The sequence below is a fragment of the Notolabrus celidotus genome, chromosome 1 (assembly GCF_009762535.1).
Source record: "Notolabrus celidotus isolate fNotCel1 chromosome 1, fNotCel1.pri, whole genome shotgun sequence".
NCBI classification, from domain to species: Eukaryota; Metazoa; Chordata; class Actinopteri; order Labriformes; family Labridae; genus Notolabrus; species Notolabrus celidotus.
The window spans coordinates 8752532-8772845 of NC_048272.1; the positions used below are offsets into that span (position 1 = coordinate 8752532).

Consider the following 20314-nt stretch of genomic DNA (forward strand, 5'->3'; position numbering starts at 1 on the left):
TCTATTCAGCCAACATGTAAACATTAGACCAACGTGCTGGAGAGCCAAGGGGACATCCACTTCCTGAGGGGGCGTGGTAAGAGGGAAAACAGACTGTTCTGAGGAGAGCTGAAGAAGAGGGCTTTTCAGGCATGCCAAAATCTAATTTCAAAGTGTTTTTTTGAGCATAAACTTTAAAGACATGTTTTGGGGACCTCTTAGACCAATATATATTGATGAAAAAAGCGTGATATGTCACCTTTAAGTAACAAGACTGGATATAAAAAGGGACTTCCAGAGAAGCTGAGTTTCTCAAAGGTAAAGCTGGGAAGAAGTTTAACACTTTGAGAGACTGCATTCAGCGCAAATAGTTCAACAATTTCAGAATAATGTTGGTCAGCATAAAACTGCAAAGAATTCAAGGATCTCATCATCTACAGTACATAATGTCATTAAAAGATTGAGACAAACCAATACTAGATAGCTGCAATCTTTGGGGCCTCAAGCAGAACTGCAAAAAAAAAAAACCAGACATGACTCTGTAGTGGAAATCACTGCATGGGCTCACAATTACTTCCAAAAACGATTTTCTGTGAACACACTTGGTTCCTGCACAGATGGATGTTAAACCTGTACCATGCAACGAGGAAACCATGTTTAAAACTAGGGATGCTCCGATCCGATCCTGGTATCAGATATTGGCTAGATCGGACTCAAAAAGCTAGATTGAATATCGGTGACAAGGGGCCAATATATAGAGACGATCCATATGGCAGATCTATTGTGATTGTGATGACGGAGTATCGAGTGAAAGATTACAGAAACGTGAGTTGTGTTATTTGGATGTCTTTATAAAATGTGCTGCTGATTAATATTGTCACAATATCAGACGCAGAGAAGGGAAACAGTAAGGGCAAAGCTGGGCAGAGTAATAATGTATTCAATGATTTTAATAGCCCTCCTCCCTGCCACGGGTACACTGTACTTCTGTGGGAAACACTATGTTGACATTTTTAATTTTCTCATTTGAAGCAGTTTTTTTATAAAAGATATTTGATTCCTCGTATCCACTGCTGAGGTTTACAGTTGAATTGTAATATCTGTTGGTTATGAAGATTAACTCACCAAACTGCTGGTACACATTTATAATCTCTTGAATAATGATACTGTCAGTTTAAAAATGTTTATTTTTTATTTGGTTTACAAAGTCAGAAAAGCCTGAAGTTGCCAAAACATGATTCTATCCTCACATTAAGGAATAGAGATTGTTAAATCAATACAGGGATCGGATCGGCTGGTATCGGTATCGGTATCGTCAGATACCAAAGCCCAGGTATCGATATCAGTATTGGGACCTAAAAAGTAGGATCGGTGCATCCCTATATAAAAAATTATACAGAAAAACTAGTGATTTCTTAGGTTTAGATAACTTCAGTGTTCAACTTTCTGGAGCTGAGGTCTCAAGCTCTAATAAAACGAGCAGAGCAGGTAATAGTAACTGTCAAAAAACTGAATAAAGAAGTCTCAAACCTAAAATTCAGTGTCACTGAGAAACATTTTGAGGGCTTTGTGGGCTGTGCGCCAAGCAGCCCACTAACTTTAGCTTATTTGTTGCCCAGAGTCTTATTGATTTAAAGGATATTGTTTAAAGCAGCATGATGTGAATTAAGACAATAAGCAAATACTAAGCAAATATTTTCATGTCTAACTAATGTTCTGGGAACAATAACTTACAAAATGATTACAAAAAAATATTTACATTAAAAACTTAAATTAAAAGCTTCATATTGAACAGCAAAACTTCAAAAATTGTTTTTGTGATGGCCCCATTTTCTCAGGCTTCTATTGTTCTACATTCTCAATAGCTTACTGGACTATAGGACACTCAGGGAAAGGTGTGGAAAAGTGTGTGTGAAACAGTAGGTTTTATTCTCCTATATATCATCTGTGTCTAGCTCATAGAGCAGAAGTCTGCCTCTTACCCTCTGGCTTCAGGCTAACCCTACTGAGTGCAATTTTTTTTTTTTTTACACTCACTTGCACAGAGCAAATGCCCTTAATAACCATTTAGCTGCTAAGGCACGCTTGTCTGTCCCCCATTCACAGCCTTAGCCACTAATTACCTTTCCAAAGCCATGGACATTTCTGTGTTCCCTCAATGCTTCCCTTTTTCTCAGCACAATCAGCCAGCTGCCTTCTCTACTACGAATCAGTGCTCTGCACGGGCCTGAAATGAATGTCCAAAATCAACCCGTGTCAGCCAGCTCCCTGACCCGAGTTTTTTGTCCACACTTCCTTTATAAGAACAAAATAATTAGAAAAATCACACAGTAAGAGATCCTATCCTCTCCCAATTACCAGCCTGCCTCTCACTACGCATGCATGCAACTCTGTGCACACATCACCATCTGCCAAATAAAAGACATAGGGACACAAAATTTAATGGACCGTAGAAAAGTGCCAAGTCTGAACTAAGCCTGATGTGCGTGTGCACACAAACATACATGTGTTTTTCTTATAGTAGAGCCAAAGACAAACTGTCCCTTCAGTATTTCATTCCCACTGTTGTGATTCATTGCAAGAGCAAAGTGACTGAATTAGCTTCTTTCATGGGCCATGTTTTTGGACCTTGGAATTTGTAAATATCATTTTACTGACTGGTCCCAACATCCTGAGCTCCTCCAATGAGGTGCCCTCGATCAGAGCACATACCCCCCCATCTCCCACTGGAGCTGCTCAATGGTGGACAGAGGGCTTTGTTTGCACAGGGGTGTGAATGTGTACGGCTGAATGTGATGCAGCGCTCTGAAAGAACACTGATGTGTGCTTATCAGGACTGTGCTCAGCCGACAAATGATTCTTCACATCTAACAAAAGAGAAAATAAAAAAATCATAGTATAATACATTAAGGAATTTATAATGCAAAAGGAACATTTTCATATTGATTTCCTTTTTTATGAGCAACCTTTATGGTGTCTCAATGTTTAATTCATAAGAGTGTGTATGCAAAACTCAATGTCAACTGCATGAATACTGAAATAAATACTGCATGTTTGTAGCCTGGAGTGCTGCATTGCAGGGTTAGAAATGATTGCTCTAAACCTGATATGCAAAAAAGGCATTTAACCATTATAACCAAGTTATTTATATTTGTTATGCTAAATAGTTTTTTTGCAGACTTTCTGAACTTAATAACTCACTTGCTGCAACTTAACAGCTTCAGAGAATGGAGTTCTTACATCAATTTGCCATGTTCACTTGCAAAAAAAAAAAACACTGCTCAAATGCAGAAACATGCAAACACCTACTTCTCAGAGATTATTTACAATGGTAATAGTGCATATAATGAATCATCCATTAGTGCGTACATCCCACTGTTCACCCTGGGCTGCCATATCCGCCCATCTCATCACTTTGTTATGGTAGATTAGAAGAGGGGGGAACCCAAAATTCCCAGAAGCACTTACTTTGGCTTAAAAAGCATGCATGTTATCAATAATAGAGGCACAATTTAGAAACTGAAATCTAGCCGAGACTGCTGCATTTGTGAAAGCATAAACAAAGCAGTTAAATGTGACACATCTATCCTCGTGCATTGCAATCCACATCCGTCTGTATGTCTGATCCAAACCTGGTGATTCAATAAAGTGGACTTTTAAAAGGCAGCAACAACAAAATCTTCAACATCAGATCACTTGGCTGTCAGTCAAAGTCAGTGTTATCATCTCTCCAGTGCATTTCTTTAATTAGTGTTATCAAAAGCAGTGAAAACACACACTAAGGGTACACCATTATATGAATACTAAAGACCTAATTCAGCTCTTTTGGCTGCAGCAGTAAGGAGGAAATAGGGAAAGTAGTAGAGTAGAATGGAAAAGATGTGATAAAGCTGGGGTGAGGAAGTCAAAAAATGCATTTCCCTCCTGCCGAGGACTCCAGTCTGTGCACAAATGAGAGCTCACCTGAATAGGACCAGTAGGGGTCACCTGCTGCCCTCCTTTGCCTCATTATGCTGGCGCTCCCATGGTGCCCGTCTCCAGCATGGTGAGGTTGGCCAGCCGATGCAACTGTGGGAGAAGGATACAGAGGTTGATAAAAATCCACAGGGGAAGAGAAAGTTTTATCTACAACCTGTAGAAAAGTTTGGAAAATATTCAGCAATCTATTAACAAAGTCATGAAAAATATATTTGGAGGCATTGTAACTGGCTAAGAAAAAAAAACAAAGAAGAACTCCAAATTTTTGTCTATCTACATTAGAAAATGTTTCAGTTTAGCCGGACCCCTAACATTCACGTCTGAGGACAAATCTGAATGCCCATGCAGTTGTAGCAGAGCATCACGCAGGGGATGACCGCTAAGGTGATGTATGGGTGTGTAACTTTGACACTGCAAACTGGGTTCATCTCCCTGTAGTCTTCTTGTGCTGGTCAGAAACTCAGTAATACAGAAACTCTATATAAAAATAATGCAGCTTTAATACAGATTTCCTTCCAATATGACTCATGTAACTACTTCGTGCCTCCTCATGGCTAATGACGTTAATCGTGCAGTGTACTTTTTGGGGCATTTTGTAATCTTCAGTTAATTACATATTGAGATGTATTGTTTTATAATTCTATTGCTGTGTAATCCCTGTGTCACTATGATTTTTTTGCGCGGCATGTATCGTGCCGTACCCTGTAGTGTCGTGTTGTGTTTTACCCTGGGATTGCTACCCCTCATCTAAACCACCCTGTAGTACCAAAAGAAAATTCCACACACTTTAAATGCTTGGTCCAAAAAAGTTAAAGATTATAATGACTGTGAGTAGTCACTTAAAGCTTTGAAAAGTACAATGACTCTGTGTTGGTGTTTGTTACGTTTTCTTTTGCAGTCCCTCCTCTACTTTGTTATCCAGTACAGAATGCTAGGAGCCCTCATTTGTCAACAGAGCTGTCCATCATGAGGTCACATCCCCTCTTTTTAAAATCAAATAACTAATTAAACTAAACTGGACATAAACTAGCATAATAAGAACTAACTATGAAGACAGAAACCATGTTGGAGAAAGAATTATTTGATGGGTTTTTGTTTAATAGTTTTGGCTTTGCTTCCATTTGTCAACATGAAGGAGGCGGGGCTTATGAAATCTATCTGCTTTACAGTCTGTGAACACTTTAAGGCTGATTTATACTTCTGCGTTGAATCAACGGCGTAGCCTACGCCGGGGGTCCGCGTAGCTCCCGTACCTACGCCGAGGCCTACGCACGTAGCTGACGTGCACCTCCTCCAAAATGTAACTCCCCGTAGAGCCGACGCGGACCGCAAGCTCTGTGATTGGACCGCTCGGCGGCTTTGTCTTTCCCGCATTTACAGCACTTCCGGGATCCCGGACATCGGCCGCACATCGGCCGTGTATTTCATCTCCTCCTCTCTATTCTTCATGTGATCATGTCTGTATGATAAACAGCAACACGTATCATCTGTAGATTAACATAACACGCTCTGAATCTCTGTGGAAAAGTAAACAGAGATCGTAGCCGGACCGGAAGCAGGCGGCCGGCTATCAGAGAGACCGCACTGCCCTCAGGCGTTTCGGCAGAGAATTGCTGTGCGACAAGGACACACCGACGCACAAGTATGTGGTGCTCATGTCTGCGTCAGCCCCTGCTGCGTAGGGGAGACGCAGAAGTATAAATCAGCCTTTAGGCATCCATTTAAATACACATAAATATCCATTTAGTATATTTCGGTAACCAAATAGCAGAATTTAGTTTGAAAAAAAAAAGAAGAAAAAAAAAAAAAGGAATAGAAGGGAGGCACTCAAATGTGACATCATTTTCATGGAGTTTTCAAACACTGGTTCCACGCAAATTAATAATAAATATATATATATATATATATATATATATATATATATATATATATATATATATATATATATATATATATATTAATGCAAAATACTTTTTCATTACAGCTTGAAGTATATTGTTTTTAGTGCAGTTTAACAAAAACTAGGGATGCATCGAAAATTCGCACACCAAACCTTTTCGGCTGAAAATGGCCCATAAGTTCATTTTCGGTTTTTGGCCGCAAGACTTTTATCACCGAAACAACACGGCCGAAACAGAATGATGTGATGACGCAAGCAAAAACAGCGTCCAGTATGCGCAGGAAGGAGAACAAAGCACAGAAAAAAGGACTCGTCTCTCTGAACCAGATGAGGGGCAGGCACCCTCGTTGTCTGACATGTTCAATGAGATCCTTCATTTTAGTGAGGTTAGTACACAGTCAGAGCCATAAATGCAATGGTAGGGGAGACCATGGACAGTTGAAACATTTTTGACATTTCTGTCTATAACTTTGAGTTCTTTTAACCCAGTGTGTTTAAACTGCTATACAAACTAGCTTCAAGTTTCTGCTAATAAACGGCCTAGAAAATGCCTGTGCAACACAATCAGAAAAAGCATGGCCTACTCCCTACTAATAATTGGCTTAATAATTTATTTGGGTGTTTCGGTGTTTCAGTTTTCGGCCTTGGTTTCCTCAATTTCGGTTTTCGGTTTTGGACAAGAACTTTCATTTCGGTGCATCCCTAACAAAAACAAAAAGTCAAAGTGCCTCAGATCTCCCATATTGCAGCTGTTGTAAACCCACTGCTGCGATCACCACTGTAACATACTTGAACAAGTTTTACCCAGTAACCTCATGTCTCTCTGCCCAAAAGGCCATGTGGACCAATTTGGGTTTCCCTGAAATGTCTGGCTTGTGAAAACAGAATCAGGAGCAACAGTAGAGCTGTTGCCAAAAATAAAAAATAAAAACTTGCTTTCAGCCCAGGTGCCATCATTTGACACAAAGCCTTAATGGGCTGTAATGATCATCACCATCAGGGATCTGCTGCAGAAAACAAGAGGAGCTTTTCCTGCAGGCCCAGTGATGCTTCTTGCTCTCTTTTAGCTACAATCAATCAAATTATAGCAGCAGCTGGTCTCAGAAAGAAAAATAAATAAAATAGACTGGATGGTCGAAGTGTTTGCAATAAGTGCAAGGTAATAATGATGCCACAACAGCTTCCCCGCTAAGCTCGGACGTAGAAACTTCATTTAGTAAAACACAGACAGCCCTGTTACCCGGGGTGAGGAAAATCAGCCTGATATCTTCAGGCCACAAATGTCTCTTTTAGCTTCTCTGGGTAAATAGCCTAAAAAAATGTTGTCAACAAATTACAGTGACTCCTGGAGGTGCAAATTGTCCTAAGTATAGATGCTTACCCAGAGCGTGTGCAGTCGCAGATTTGCAATAATCAAACTCATCGGAGAAAATATGCTCCCTGTGCCAATAGAGAGCTGAAGCTGTTGTCAATCTCTCTCTCTCTCTCTCTCTCTCACACACACACACACACACACACACACCACACACACACACACACACACACACACACACACACACACACACACACACACACACACACACACCACACACACACACACACACACACACACACACACAAGCAAGCAAAACCACTGTTTGTGTTGCTTTAAGCAGTCAAAACTCACTGTACCATTCAAAACTCTGGGATGTATTGGCTAATATTGGTTTCCTGTTGCTAGAAGGATGCAAACAAACAACTATGTATGCAGATTGTTTCTGGGTAAACAGGAATGGCAGGACAAACTAAAACAAAAACCAGAGATAAGAATCTGCCAAAGTGGAGGCGGGAAATCGCTGTTACTTTGTGCGAGACAGTTTTGTGAATCACATTTTGTGTTCAACTGGTGTGACATTTTAGTCATCACTGAGGTCACTGTTAAAAAATCCTCTTCACACAGTGTTTTACAGAGCCACAAAATGTTAATATTAATCAAAAAGTGCTGCACAATCTATTCAAGAGCCCTTCATTTGAAAATACCTCTCACAAATGTGTTCCATAAGCAGCATCAGTAACAGAAATACAAGAGTCTATTTGACAGGAGATCACTTATTCAATCAAGCTTTCTATACTTATCAAAACAGTGGAAGTAAATATTTTACTGTTTACAGAAAACTAGTATGATTTAGAATTTAGCATTTCCCCAGGACTTCGACTTCCTACTCACAATTGTCATGCTAGCATTATCCAGCTATACCGGTGGCACAATATCAGGAGAAAAGCTATAATACATATAATACATCTACATTTTCTGTAGGACTTACTAAATGTCCTACATTTTTTTGCTTGTCAGAGCACCCGTGGTGAGAGCTTTTAGACTTTGATCCGGACTACAGTCCTGAGCAAAGCACCTCATCGGGTCAGAGGGGACAGGTCCGAGGTCGAGCGAGAGGGGCTGTAGATAGATGCAGGGGAAGCAGAGGCAGGGGACAGGGAGTTCACGCCAGGGAAATGTACGTGCAGGAGGCGGGCAGAAAGGCAGGACAGGATTTGATTGGTTTTATAAATTGGACCCTAATGACGGTGATTGGTTGATGTTTTCCCATGTTTACTCTGGCTGTAGATAGCAGCTTTTTTTTCGCTCTTTTTTAAGAACACATTATGTGTTGATTGCCATCGGGACATAAAGATCATTTTAACCAGTATAACAAAAAGTGTATCTAAATCTAACAACAAACCCCACCTTTAATATATAGGACAGCTGAAGAGAGACAGGAAATGTGGGGAGTAGAGAGTGGGGGAGGACATGCATTAAATGGTAGAAGCTGGAAACAGAACCTGAGACCTCTGCGACGAGACCTCTGTAAATGTGGCGCGCATTTATACCGCTAGGGCAACGGTGCCCCAAAGGGATGGATATTAAATGGTTTAAAAGAGCGTGGCATTTTGAAAAGCCTCAAAGTATCAAATACTTTGACAGCTTTAGTCCCACCTCTTTTTTAGGGTGACAAACATCAAGTGTTTTCAGATTCACTGTCATATAAAGAAAGCAAATAAAAGTGCACTGCTGGCAAAGAGTGTAACATTAGTCGAGGCTAGCATATGTTGAGATCACTGTGCTCCCATAATGCATTTTAAGGCTTTTTGTTTTTCATGTTGTATGAATAAATACAAAATATACAACATTTGAATAACGCTAGCTTAGCTTGTTTCTTGTATCTTAGCTTGTGCTTGACTTGAGGTCAGGATTTGGTATCAGAGGGATTTTCAAGAATTGGCTAAAACCATAGACTGTATAAATAATGGACGTAGTATCCGTGACGTCCCCCGTCTGTTCCTGAGTGCTGTTTTGAAGCCAATCGACAGCGGCAGCCATATTGGAAATGCGGAACTCAACCAGGCATTGTGTGACGTAAAGAGGCAGAATTTGAGCCTCCTAGCCAACAGCTATGTGTTCCCGACAGGGAGCCAAGTCAGTCATGTCCTTATTTGGGCAAAAACTCGTAATCTTAATATCTTCTGAACCGTTGCGTTAGAAAAAAAATCGTCCCCCGTACAGTGTGTGCTGATAGGGGAATTAGCTGCGTAGAACCAAGCCATTTTTTTTAACAGACTGTAAACATGTTTATTAATGCTGCAAAGATCGTCTCTTTTGAATTGGTGTGTATGTGGTTTCGGGTGTTTCTGCAGCCAGCCTCAAGTGGATTCTTGATGAATTGCAGTTTATAACACTTCCGCATGGGCTTCATAGTTTGAGACCGGAGGTTGCCGATTGGCCAAAACTCAAGTCATGACAGCAGAACCACAATAAAGAAATACAATTTTGTATTAAGTAGTTATGTTCTGGATTTTGCTTGTTATAAAATAAACCCCAGCACATGCACTAAAACTAGTTAAGATATTTTATATCAAACAAAAATCGAAAAGCTACAACAAACAATGTGTAGTGTATATAGTCAGGTTCAGCTAATAGATTCTTCTACATAATTAGCTTCTTCATTTACAGTGCATATGTGCAAAAGGTCTCCTTCTCTTCATTTATACTGCTGTAGCCATGACAACTACTGTACATCACACCTCTTAGCACGAGGTTGAAAGGTAACTTTAGAGCAACAGCAGAACTCCCTGGACCCACGCAGGCCTAACCACCTTCATAAAGTGAATTGGAGTAAGCTTGATCAGCATCTACACACATTAAACACACACACACTCTCACACACACATCTCCAGCCACTTAAGACTAGCTCAGCTCTTACTAATGGTTGCATCATTACCGGTGATTAATTAAACCAAGCACTACATCAAGCCGAGTCTTTCCTCGTATTTAAAGTCAGCACATTAACATCTCCAAAAATGGCCTTCTTCACTATTACATGAGCGTCTTACACAGCATTTTCCGTTTTAAATTCTCTGCTTGGAAGAGAAGCAGCACGGGTGAAGTTATAAATGGCTGCTTTGTTATCATCAGATGTATCGATTCACGGCGGGGAAACGTGGGTTAAGTGTGGAAGAGACAGGTAGGGAGTCTCTGTGGCAGAGACTTGGAGCATATTTGAAGGCAGGTTGTGAAACAGGAGGGCTACACCGTCTTTGATCAGAGAGCATAGGAGACAGCACCATGTCAACAGTTTACACTCATCCATGTCAGCCGTCCCCTGTGGGCAAAAGGATTAAAGCCACAGCGTCTCCGATGGAGCCGAGCAGACATCACAGTTGGTGCTGGGCCTGGAGGAGACGGAGGAGAGCGAAGCTGCACTCAAACAGCATCCATACAGCTGAAACCTAGCAAGCAGCATTGAATAATAACAGCTATGTAGGTTAACCAGTAATTTAAACGAGATGTTCTATGCAGAGAGTGTGGCCTGAAAGGGATTTTTTACATTTTGGCATTGTTGAAATGTGCATGATTTAACATCTGTTTTAGAAAGCTTGGAGGAAATTAAATTCTTCAGAAAACGCCTACTGAACAACACCTTGTACAATGCCTAGGCATACAAAATCATTTTCCTTTTTTCATTGCCCTGAGGACAGTTAAATCATCTACACCACCATTAAGCCCTGCTATTTGTTCCATAATACCAGACTCAACAACAAGCCAAGGAACCCCTGAGAGCCCTTGAAAAACAGCAGCCTAACAACAACCACAGGAGCGTTTATCGTGCATTAGTCATAAGGGGACAGAGTTAAAATATCAATCTCATACACAATGTTAGCATCAGGTATGTGGAGGACAGCCAGGCGAGGCATGTCTGTGTCACCAGGGTGATTATTTTTGGATGGATTGAGCTATTAAATATATTACGAGCCACTATGTCCACGTGGTTTAGGTTAACAAACAACAGCAGAGTGATGGTGCAGGTGAGGAGGTTAAATCTACTTTATAAGAGTGTAATAACATTGAGTGTAAAAATTGATTACAAAATTAAATGTGTTGATTTTTATTTTGTTTTGTTTAAGTTTCAATTGGAATTTTTTACAGAAATTAGAAATACATAAATAATAAATAACATAATTTAAGTGTGTACGTGTGTTTGGGTGTAATCTTAGATATATTTATGTGCACGTGTGTGTATCTAAACTTTTGTTCGTGTGTTCTTGTGTGCTTGTGTATGTGTGTTTGAATGTGTGTGTGTTGGTGGATGTGCTTGTGTGCCTGTGTGTATCGGTACATGGGAGCGCCCTTCTTTCGTTTTATTTTATTATTTTTATTTTTTCTATTTACTTATTTGTTTTTCCTATATCTCTCCCCTTCAAATTATTTATTTATTTACATATTTATTTTTTCATTTTATTTTGCTTATTCCTTTTTCTTACTCCCTCAATTTTGAACTGACATTGTTTCAATCACTCCAAGATCCACTACTACTACCATATTATTATATAGTATTATTATTTGTATTATTATTATTATTATTATTAGTAGTAGTAGTAGTAGTAGTAGTAGTAGTAGTAGTAGTAGTAGTAGTAGTATCATCTTGCAATAGTCATCTGAACTTTTTTGACATACCGTCAACTCTCTACCAGTATACTTTCTATTAGTTATTTTGCTGTTGCGAGTCATGTGTTGTTTATGACGTTGGTAATCGTCCCTCTGCACATCTGTCTGTCATGAAAATCACAAATCAAAATCAAAAAGAAAGAAAGAAGAAATACATAAATAAATGCCTTGAGGCTAATGAAATAAAGAGCAGAAATCAGGACACCAGAAATAAAGGACTAAGCCTCTTTTGAGGTTAAAGGGGCCACTTTTTGCTCCTGATATCTATTTGTTTGAAGAACTAGCAAAGCCACATGTTCAGGGGTTAGTCACATGTGCAGATCTTAGACATGTGAGTTCACCATCCTCAGGCCTGCTGTTGTGCTCCGAGCTCATCAGCTTGCATGTAATATAAATTAAATCAAGACTAATGAGGCTGTCACACATTGAGACACTTTCAATCTATATTTTTATTGATCCTAAGTGACAGCATTTAGCTTCAAAAGGACTCCGCTGTCCATATTTTATATTTTACCATCAAGACATCTCTTGATTAAATATACATTATTACATCTCACATAACATGCCGCTATTTCCCCATGAAGGCAGAGCTTTACAATAACAATTTTAAAGCAAAAACAAAAGAGCTCAAAAATGTCCTGAAAAGAGCTGGGCCCTGTAGTTTTTACTCAGCAGAAGGAGAAAATAGTGGAGCCTTTGTTTGGGACTATTTTCAGCCACAGGCACTGAGTAATTACTGAAACAGGATGGTGGAAGTGGGATTAAACAAAGTGTGCTGGTGGAAATGTGATGAAGTATCAAACTTGAGGCTCACTAATGTTTTTAAGATCTATAACATCAACCAGCCTTGGGGACCCAGAAGGCACCTCAGTTAGTGTGATCAATTCATTGATGGTTGGTTTTACTGGGTACTGTTGACCCCCTATTCCCTTTAAAGGGTAACAGGACAACCATTGTGTTCAGGTGTGTTTAAACTCACCATTACAACCTCTTCATATTTCACAAGGAATGACAAATGGCAGCGAAACAGCTGAAATCCCACGTAGCCACACAGCAGCAAACAGTGTGACCTTGTGTTGTTAAAAGCCATTATCACCATGGAGAGCTCAGTTTAATTAGATTTTTATTTTAGAAAGCATTTACTGTCATAGTGCAGTGTGCATAGCTTTTCAGAATAAAAGCTCCACCTTTAATGCGTACATATTTCCACAGTAATTTGGCAAAAATTCATTCAAGTGATTAATAAATTAATGTATTTTGTTTCAAGAAGCAAGTGATGCTTTTTTGTATAAGATTATACAAAAAAGCATCACTTGCTTCAATTGTTTACATTGATCTTCTGTATATAATTTGTGAAAAATAAAATGAACAGATCTTTAAAAAAAAAATTCATTCAAGTCAAACAAAGTATAGTGCACGGTAAGTAATGAACACTACACTGTAGATAATGTATGTCGTACGGTAGGTACTGCGCAGTAGATTATGTATATTTTATAGGAGTTAATTATACTGCAGAGTAGTTATTTATTGCACAGGTGATAATGTATGTTACTGAAGATAATGTATAAAGATGATTGCATGGTAGATAATGTATATTGCACGCAGATAATGTATATTGCATGGTATAATGTGTAGTGCATAGTAGATCATGTAAACTGCATAGTAGATAATGTATATTTACCGGTATGCATATTGCATAGTAGGTCATGTATATTGCACAGAAAATACTGTATATTGCATAGCAGATAATGTATATTGTAGGGATGCACGATATTATCGGCACAATATCGGTATCGGAAGATATTGGCTTTAAAATGAACTATCTGATATCGGCCAACACGCCGATATCCACCGATATAATTAACTGATTAAATAATGGGCTGCTGCACACATGTTGGGCTCCTGTTTTAAGTTAAATTTGAATTAAGCAGCAGTCTGTAAGGTACATGTAGCTGACTAATTTTGGCACATTTACTGTCAAAGAGTAAACCATTTTATTTATTTGGGTTTAATTGCTGTACAGTTGCACTTTTCATGTTCCCTGGTTGTGGGTATTGTTATGATTCTCTCAGGGAGAGCGTCATCCAAGTTTAAATAGGATGTATCTGTTTGTATGAATTTTGTTTGAAAGCAATTGTCATAAATAAATATGCAGTTTTAAGTATTAAGTGTCTTTCTTATTTTGCACAAGAAATGAATATTATACAACAAATGTGATAAGAGTATCACCATAATACTGTACGCTAATTATAATACAGAAGAGAATTGATGGTCTCTGCAATTAGGTGTGCGGAAAAAAAAATATCGGTATTGGTAATCGGCTAAATGAGTTGTAAAATATCAGCATATCGGATATCGGCAAAAAATCCAATATCGTGCATCCCTAGTATATTACACAGAATATAATGTGCGTTGCATAGAATGTAATATATATATTGCACAGCAGACACTCTATGTTGCATGGTGGATAATGTGAACTGCATATTAGATAATGTATATTTTGCACTGTAGATAATGTATGTTGCCTAGTTAAAGGCTAATTTAACACTATTATTTCACTATATTACTGCTATAGGTGTATTCAGGCACTTCTTCACTGGTCAACCAGCAACTTTAAAGTCAACAGCAACTCAGCACTTTCGTTTTCAGAAAGAAAGTGCACTTGAATAAAAATGATCAACTTTATATCCCTAAAGAAGCTGGTGGATGTTTGAATAAAGAACTCTTCTAGTCACTGCTCTCATGTTCCACTCTTCCCTTACGATCACTTTTCCTCATATTCATGCTTTGACATACAAATACAGTTTGACACAGATGGAAGCCCATTTTTTACTGCATTCCCTCTGCATGCTCATCAGTTAGACAAAGAGACAAGTATCATTAATTGTACTAATTAGACAAACGATAGTCTTTACTATTATTCTGCTTGAATTGTGCTGAACTGAATTGAGCTATGTTTTTCACTGGCATCATGAGTGTATACAGGGCACACTCTTGATGCGAAATTGCCATGCATATAGGGAACAAATATGCATACTGGGGTAAACAGCTGCTGCCTGTACAAGCTCATTTGCAATGCATGGAGTCAACTGTCAAATGTGCGGACATCTGCTGCTTAGCTTTCTGTTTTGGTGAATAACTAACACAGGTATTGATGATAAACACGCCTTTCAAATGTGGCCATGAATGTCAAATACCAGCTGATATCTGCAGTGTTGAGCGCTTTACATGGTTTGGTAGCATTACAAGTCAGAGTGTCGATAAATTAGGTCGGGGATTCCTCTGTGAAGTGGAATGTGGAGCGTGATTCTGAGAGTACATGTGTGTTTCTCATCCCTCAGGAAAGTGGGCGATGTGGGCTAGATTTCCCCCATAAGTGTTTTGAGTCACACCAAGGAGACCTCAGGAACATGAGAAGTGCCAAGGTCAGCCAAAGATACAGCACGGAGGGAGCCGGGGCTTAAACATCAAGCTCAGAAATTACAAAACAACAACTCAAATCCCAACGTAGATATTTAGGCCTACACAGCTGAAAGCTAACAAGCTGTTTCAGCAAAGAGAGCATCAGCACCCAGGGCAACTAAAATGTAGCTATGTTACAGGAAAATTAAGCCCATGACTCTGGAGTTAACATTACTCCTTCACTGACTCAATGTAAATGTAACTCAAATAATAAAATCTCCAAAAACCAATTAAAAATGCCCCATGACACCTTGTTCTAATCTATTATTTTTGCATGTGTGTGCATGTCTGTGTGCATGTTTGGACCGGTCTCATCATGTTACCTAACAGGAAGAGCTGAGATGACATGTTTGTGTCCATGCAGGCTCCTCAAAGCAGGAAGAGCGACTTCACAGAGTAAAGCAAGAAGAGTGGCGCGACAGAAACTTAGTCAACTTTTAAATAAAGTTGAAAATTCTCCACACACACTTGAAGGTACTCATTGTGTGCAGCGCAGCCTTGGTCCTCCTTCCAAACAGAAAACATCTCTGTTGTCTTTCATTAGGAACAAAGCAAGCAGAATGGGAGGAAGGGCAGAGGAGGCACACTCAAACTCTCTCATTATGCAACACTTTTCTCCAAACTCATCTGGAGAAAAGTGGATAAGGCCATCTCATTATAATCACAACCAAGTGTGTCACCCACTCTGTACCCACTCCCTGTTCAAACACCTGCATTCCCTTCTGCTACTGCTCTTAAAACGGGCTTCGGTGTGCTGTTAAAAAAAATCATTATATATTTGCCAGGATACAACACGAGTCAGAGGTGACGAGACATGAGGAGTGCTGTTTATCATGTGTTACACTCTTCCTCAACCTTTTACTACAAGGAATAAGTGAGAAACACAGTACATCAAATGTCAGACTTTGATAGAGCATGTGGGCGAAAAGGGTCTAGATGAAAGTCCCCAGTGTATTCTGTCTTCCTTGAATGGAAAAAAGAAAGAGCTGAAAAAAACACACATCCTGGCATTTATACTCTATTCATAAGAAGCCCGTTTGGAACTATTGTTCTATTGTCCGACCAATGCGGACTCTTTCATGAATTAAAACTGCATGACTTCCTGTGGAGAGGTCAATGTTTAACATAGCTGAATCCACAATAGATCTTTTTCTCCTCAGATATGATGCAGTAGATCTGTGTTGTGTCAATCTGCTGTTGAGTGTGCATTGCTGCCACATTGATTTAAGTGCATAAATAGCCAGCATGCTCTCTGATTGAGTGCATCAGAGGCTCTGATGAAAACCATTAATAAGATTAAATAAATTCAGAGCCGGTGACCTCCTTACTAGACCGGCTATAGCTTGTTCTCTTCGCAGGCTCCGATAAACAATCCTCAAACGTGTGTCCGCACACAGAGGCAGGACTGTGCTTAACAGCGCTGACAGTGTCAGGGAAATTTACTGTGTAAAGTCAGGTTTTCAATTTTCAATATGTGGCAATTGGATGGCGAAACTGCCAAGTGCCTTATGAGGTCATTCCTCAGGACACGGTGTGCAGTCCTGCATGAATTGTCTTGTTATTGATTCGGAGATAAATTCAGCTGCCTCTGGTTGATACAATACACCCCTCACACGTTACTGCTGTTCATGACTGGTCATGCTTGATTACTGGGAATGTAAATAGGGCCATTTTCACTCTGCAGGTCAGGCTCCACAATGGTGCAGTCAGAGCAGTGATTTAAATCCAGCTGGGTACACACATGGAAAGTGTACAGTGGGAGCTAAAACGGAGCGATTTGAGAAAAGAAAGCATCTAGAAAATGGCAGGAGTGAAGTATTTCTATAAATAGGAGCAAGTTGAAGAATGTATGAGGAATTCAGTACCTTTGAAATGTACTTTAGAAGAAAATTTCTGCCCCATATTGATGAAAAACACCTCACCTGCAGCTTGCTGGCCAAATGACTCAAAGTTATCCATAAATAATAGCGCTGCACAAGGACTTAGCATGCATCACTTCCAAACAGGCTCTTCAATCCTGCCGCAGGCCATACAAGCAGTCAGACCTCTTCCCTTCCTCTTTAATGCTTTTTGATGTTGGACTCTAATCAATACCTGAAGGCTGAATTTAGAAGCGATAAATAAAAGCATGAAGAGAAATGTGCTTGATACCTCTGGAACAGTCTCTTTAGCTGCTTCAGTATTTTCTGATGTTTACTGCATGTTGCATATTATCCTGAAAACTTTACAAGGACAAACAAGTAAATCCTGGGAGGTGTACTGTATGTGTAAAACTGTACCCACACAGAACAGATGGACTGACGGACAAACATACGCTTTCCATCGAAGGGCAAAACTGTTTTTTCGTGTTCTTCTGTGATACAATGGAAAAAAGTGGAACTATTAGTGATATATTAAACTGAAATTTCTCAGTGCAGAACATTTTTATTTCTGCCACTTTAACCAAGTGCTTCTTTACAGTGGATCCATGTTGTGCCTCTGTGAAAATCAGTGCAGCTACTATGAGCAAAGGTTTCACAATTTTCAACTGTAACTGGATACTAGTGTAGATTAAGCAATATGGACACCCCAACACAAATCAAACTTTTCATCACTCATAATGGGTCTCAATTGATTTATTACCAAACTGCTAAGAAGCGCTAATTCAGCAAAAGTCAACAAGGACCAACATACGACATACTGATGAAAATGCTTGACTGTTTCATTGCTTTGTTTTCATTAGTGAAGCTCGCTCTCTTGACTTTATCTCTATGCAACTCAACCATCTCTCTCTCTCTCTCTGTGTGTGTGTGTGTGGTGTGTGTGTGTGTGTGTGTGTGTGTGTGTGTGTGTGTGTGTGTGTGTTTGTGGTGTGTGTGTGTGTGTGTGTTTTGAAGCCGATCGACGGCAGCAGCCATATTGGACATGCTGAACTCAACCAGGCAGTGTGACATAAGAGGCGGAGTTTGACCCTCCTAGCCAACAGCTATGTGTTCCTGACCGGGAGTCAAGTCAGTCATGTCCTTATTTGGGCAAAAACTCGTAATCTTAATATCTTCTGAACCGTCGCGTTAGAAAAAAATTCACCAACCGTACAGTGTGTGCCAATGAGAAATTAGTTACGTAGAGCCAAGCCGTTTTTTGAACCCGGCTGTAAACATGTTTATTAATGCTGCAAAGGTCGTCTTTTTTGAATTGGTGTCTATGTGGTTTCCGGTGTTTCTGCAGCCAGCCTGAAGTGGATTCTCGATGAATTGCAGTTTGTAACGCTTACGCATCGGCTTTATGGTTTGAGACCGGAGGTTGACGATTAGATCAGGTTTTTTTCAGAAGCTTTTAACTCTCATTGTATCACTTTGAAGATCGCAGTATTGAGTATTGAGTATTTCAAATTTTGACAGCCTAAAAAGGATCTGAATCCTAACCTCTTAATGTATATGCCGTGAGGTGACACTTGGTGTAGTTTGCTGCATAATAAATAAAAAATTATTTGATTAATTTGCAAATTGAGTTAGTATTTATTGTGATGTCGTTGAGATAAATTTCCTTTAAACTGATGATGTATTAATTACCTGCAATCAGGTTTTAATATCATTGCATTGCACAAAAATAGTGCACCAAAATGTGACTGTGAGTTCAACTGAATGAAATAATTTCTCCTTCTTCTATAGTTCATCATTTCCCCACTGGTTTAATTGCTGGCAACTAAAAATACAGTATTTCTTTCTACCTGTTCAAAGTAATGAAAGGAAACATAACAGCTTAAAATCATGGAGAGGTAGAAAGTTTCACAGCTCTGGTCCAAACAAGAGCACACTACTGCTGACTTACTTCAGAGGTATTGTGATGCAAGAAATCTATTGGCATGTCGCAATAAGATGGTGGCTAATTAGCCATGAGGGAGTATGATAATATATTACAGTAGCTATCATCTATGCCAATGCACAAGTTATGACAATGAGGACATCTGCTTGGACCACAGAAAGTAAGTACTCTATTCTGGTCAATCGACTTGAAACTTACAATATGTCACCAAACTTACTTTTAGCCACCTTGACTCTGATGTATTACCTAGATTTAGACAAACTTTAATTTAAAAACAAATCCAAGGCCAATAAACTCAAGATCTACAGCACACAAGAGCAAGAGCAAACAAAGGCAGAAAAAAACTGCATTCAATTGAGCAGTACTTGGCTGGAGCTCAAGGTAATGATTCTAATCAAGCAGTAACACCACAGCTGAGTGCTTGAGACAACTTGCCCGGTGCGTTTGTTGCAGCTCTTATTCCTTGACACAAGCTGGTCCAGTAAAACACACTGAATGTATTCCTACCAGATTCAAAAGGAAGTTTGAATTTGCCTCGTGCAACTACGCCAAATATTTTCTTACTGAGGCTTGACAAATGTGACGTTTATCTATGGTGAATGTCTTTGTGGTTTTTGGAAGACATCACCCTGAACTCTAGGAGAATCTGGCCGGCTTTCCACTGTTTTTGACGTGAACATAATTAATCAAAAGAATGATGATTCTAAAAAAATATCTCTAAAGAAGTCTTTGGATGCTTTTCTGGAGTAGGGCTGTTTTTATGTAATAATAATGAAATTCAAGGTGCTATAATTCTCCTTTAAGATTCCAGAGCTGCCTTCTTTATCAAACCTTTTCATCTTTGATATGAAAGGAATTTTTTGACACTAAAGTGCAGTTTTTATGGGATACTTAAAGATCTCAGACATTTTGACATGGCCCATTCAAATGTGAGTCATTCATGTCAGATATGCTTAGCATTAGCAATCAAACAAAGAAATATTCTGGCTTTGCCACCTGAAGAAGTCAACTGATCTACACTTTACGTCTATCAAGCACTGAAAATACCTAACACTAATGGAATTCTTCCACCTGAAGGGCCATTACTATAGTATTGACCATGTGGGTCTGACCTGACCACAGGTAAATTGATTATGACAAATTAATGATGGGGTTATTATGGCTATGACTATTATTATAGCACTCATGAACAGAAGGTGGAACTAAAGCAAGTC

The 20314-nt window shown here is 39.3% G+C and overlaps 1 protein-coding gene across 1 annotated transcript in view; it reads right to left on the reverse strand.

Annotated features, from left to right (window-relative positions):
• ca16b (carbonic anhydrase XVI b) overlaps positions 1-20314 on the reverse strand; it is a 154978-nt gene that overhangs the window by 108508 nt on the left and 26156 nt on the right. Inside the window, exon 2 of the mRNA XM_034680956.1 lies at positions 3943-4047. Within this exon, the coding sequence (XP_034536847.1) occupies positions 3943-4047 (105 nt within the window). The remainder of the gene's footprint in view (positions 1-3942; positions 4048-20314) is intronic.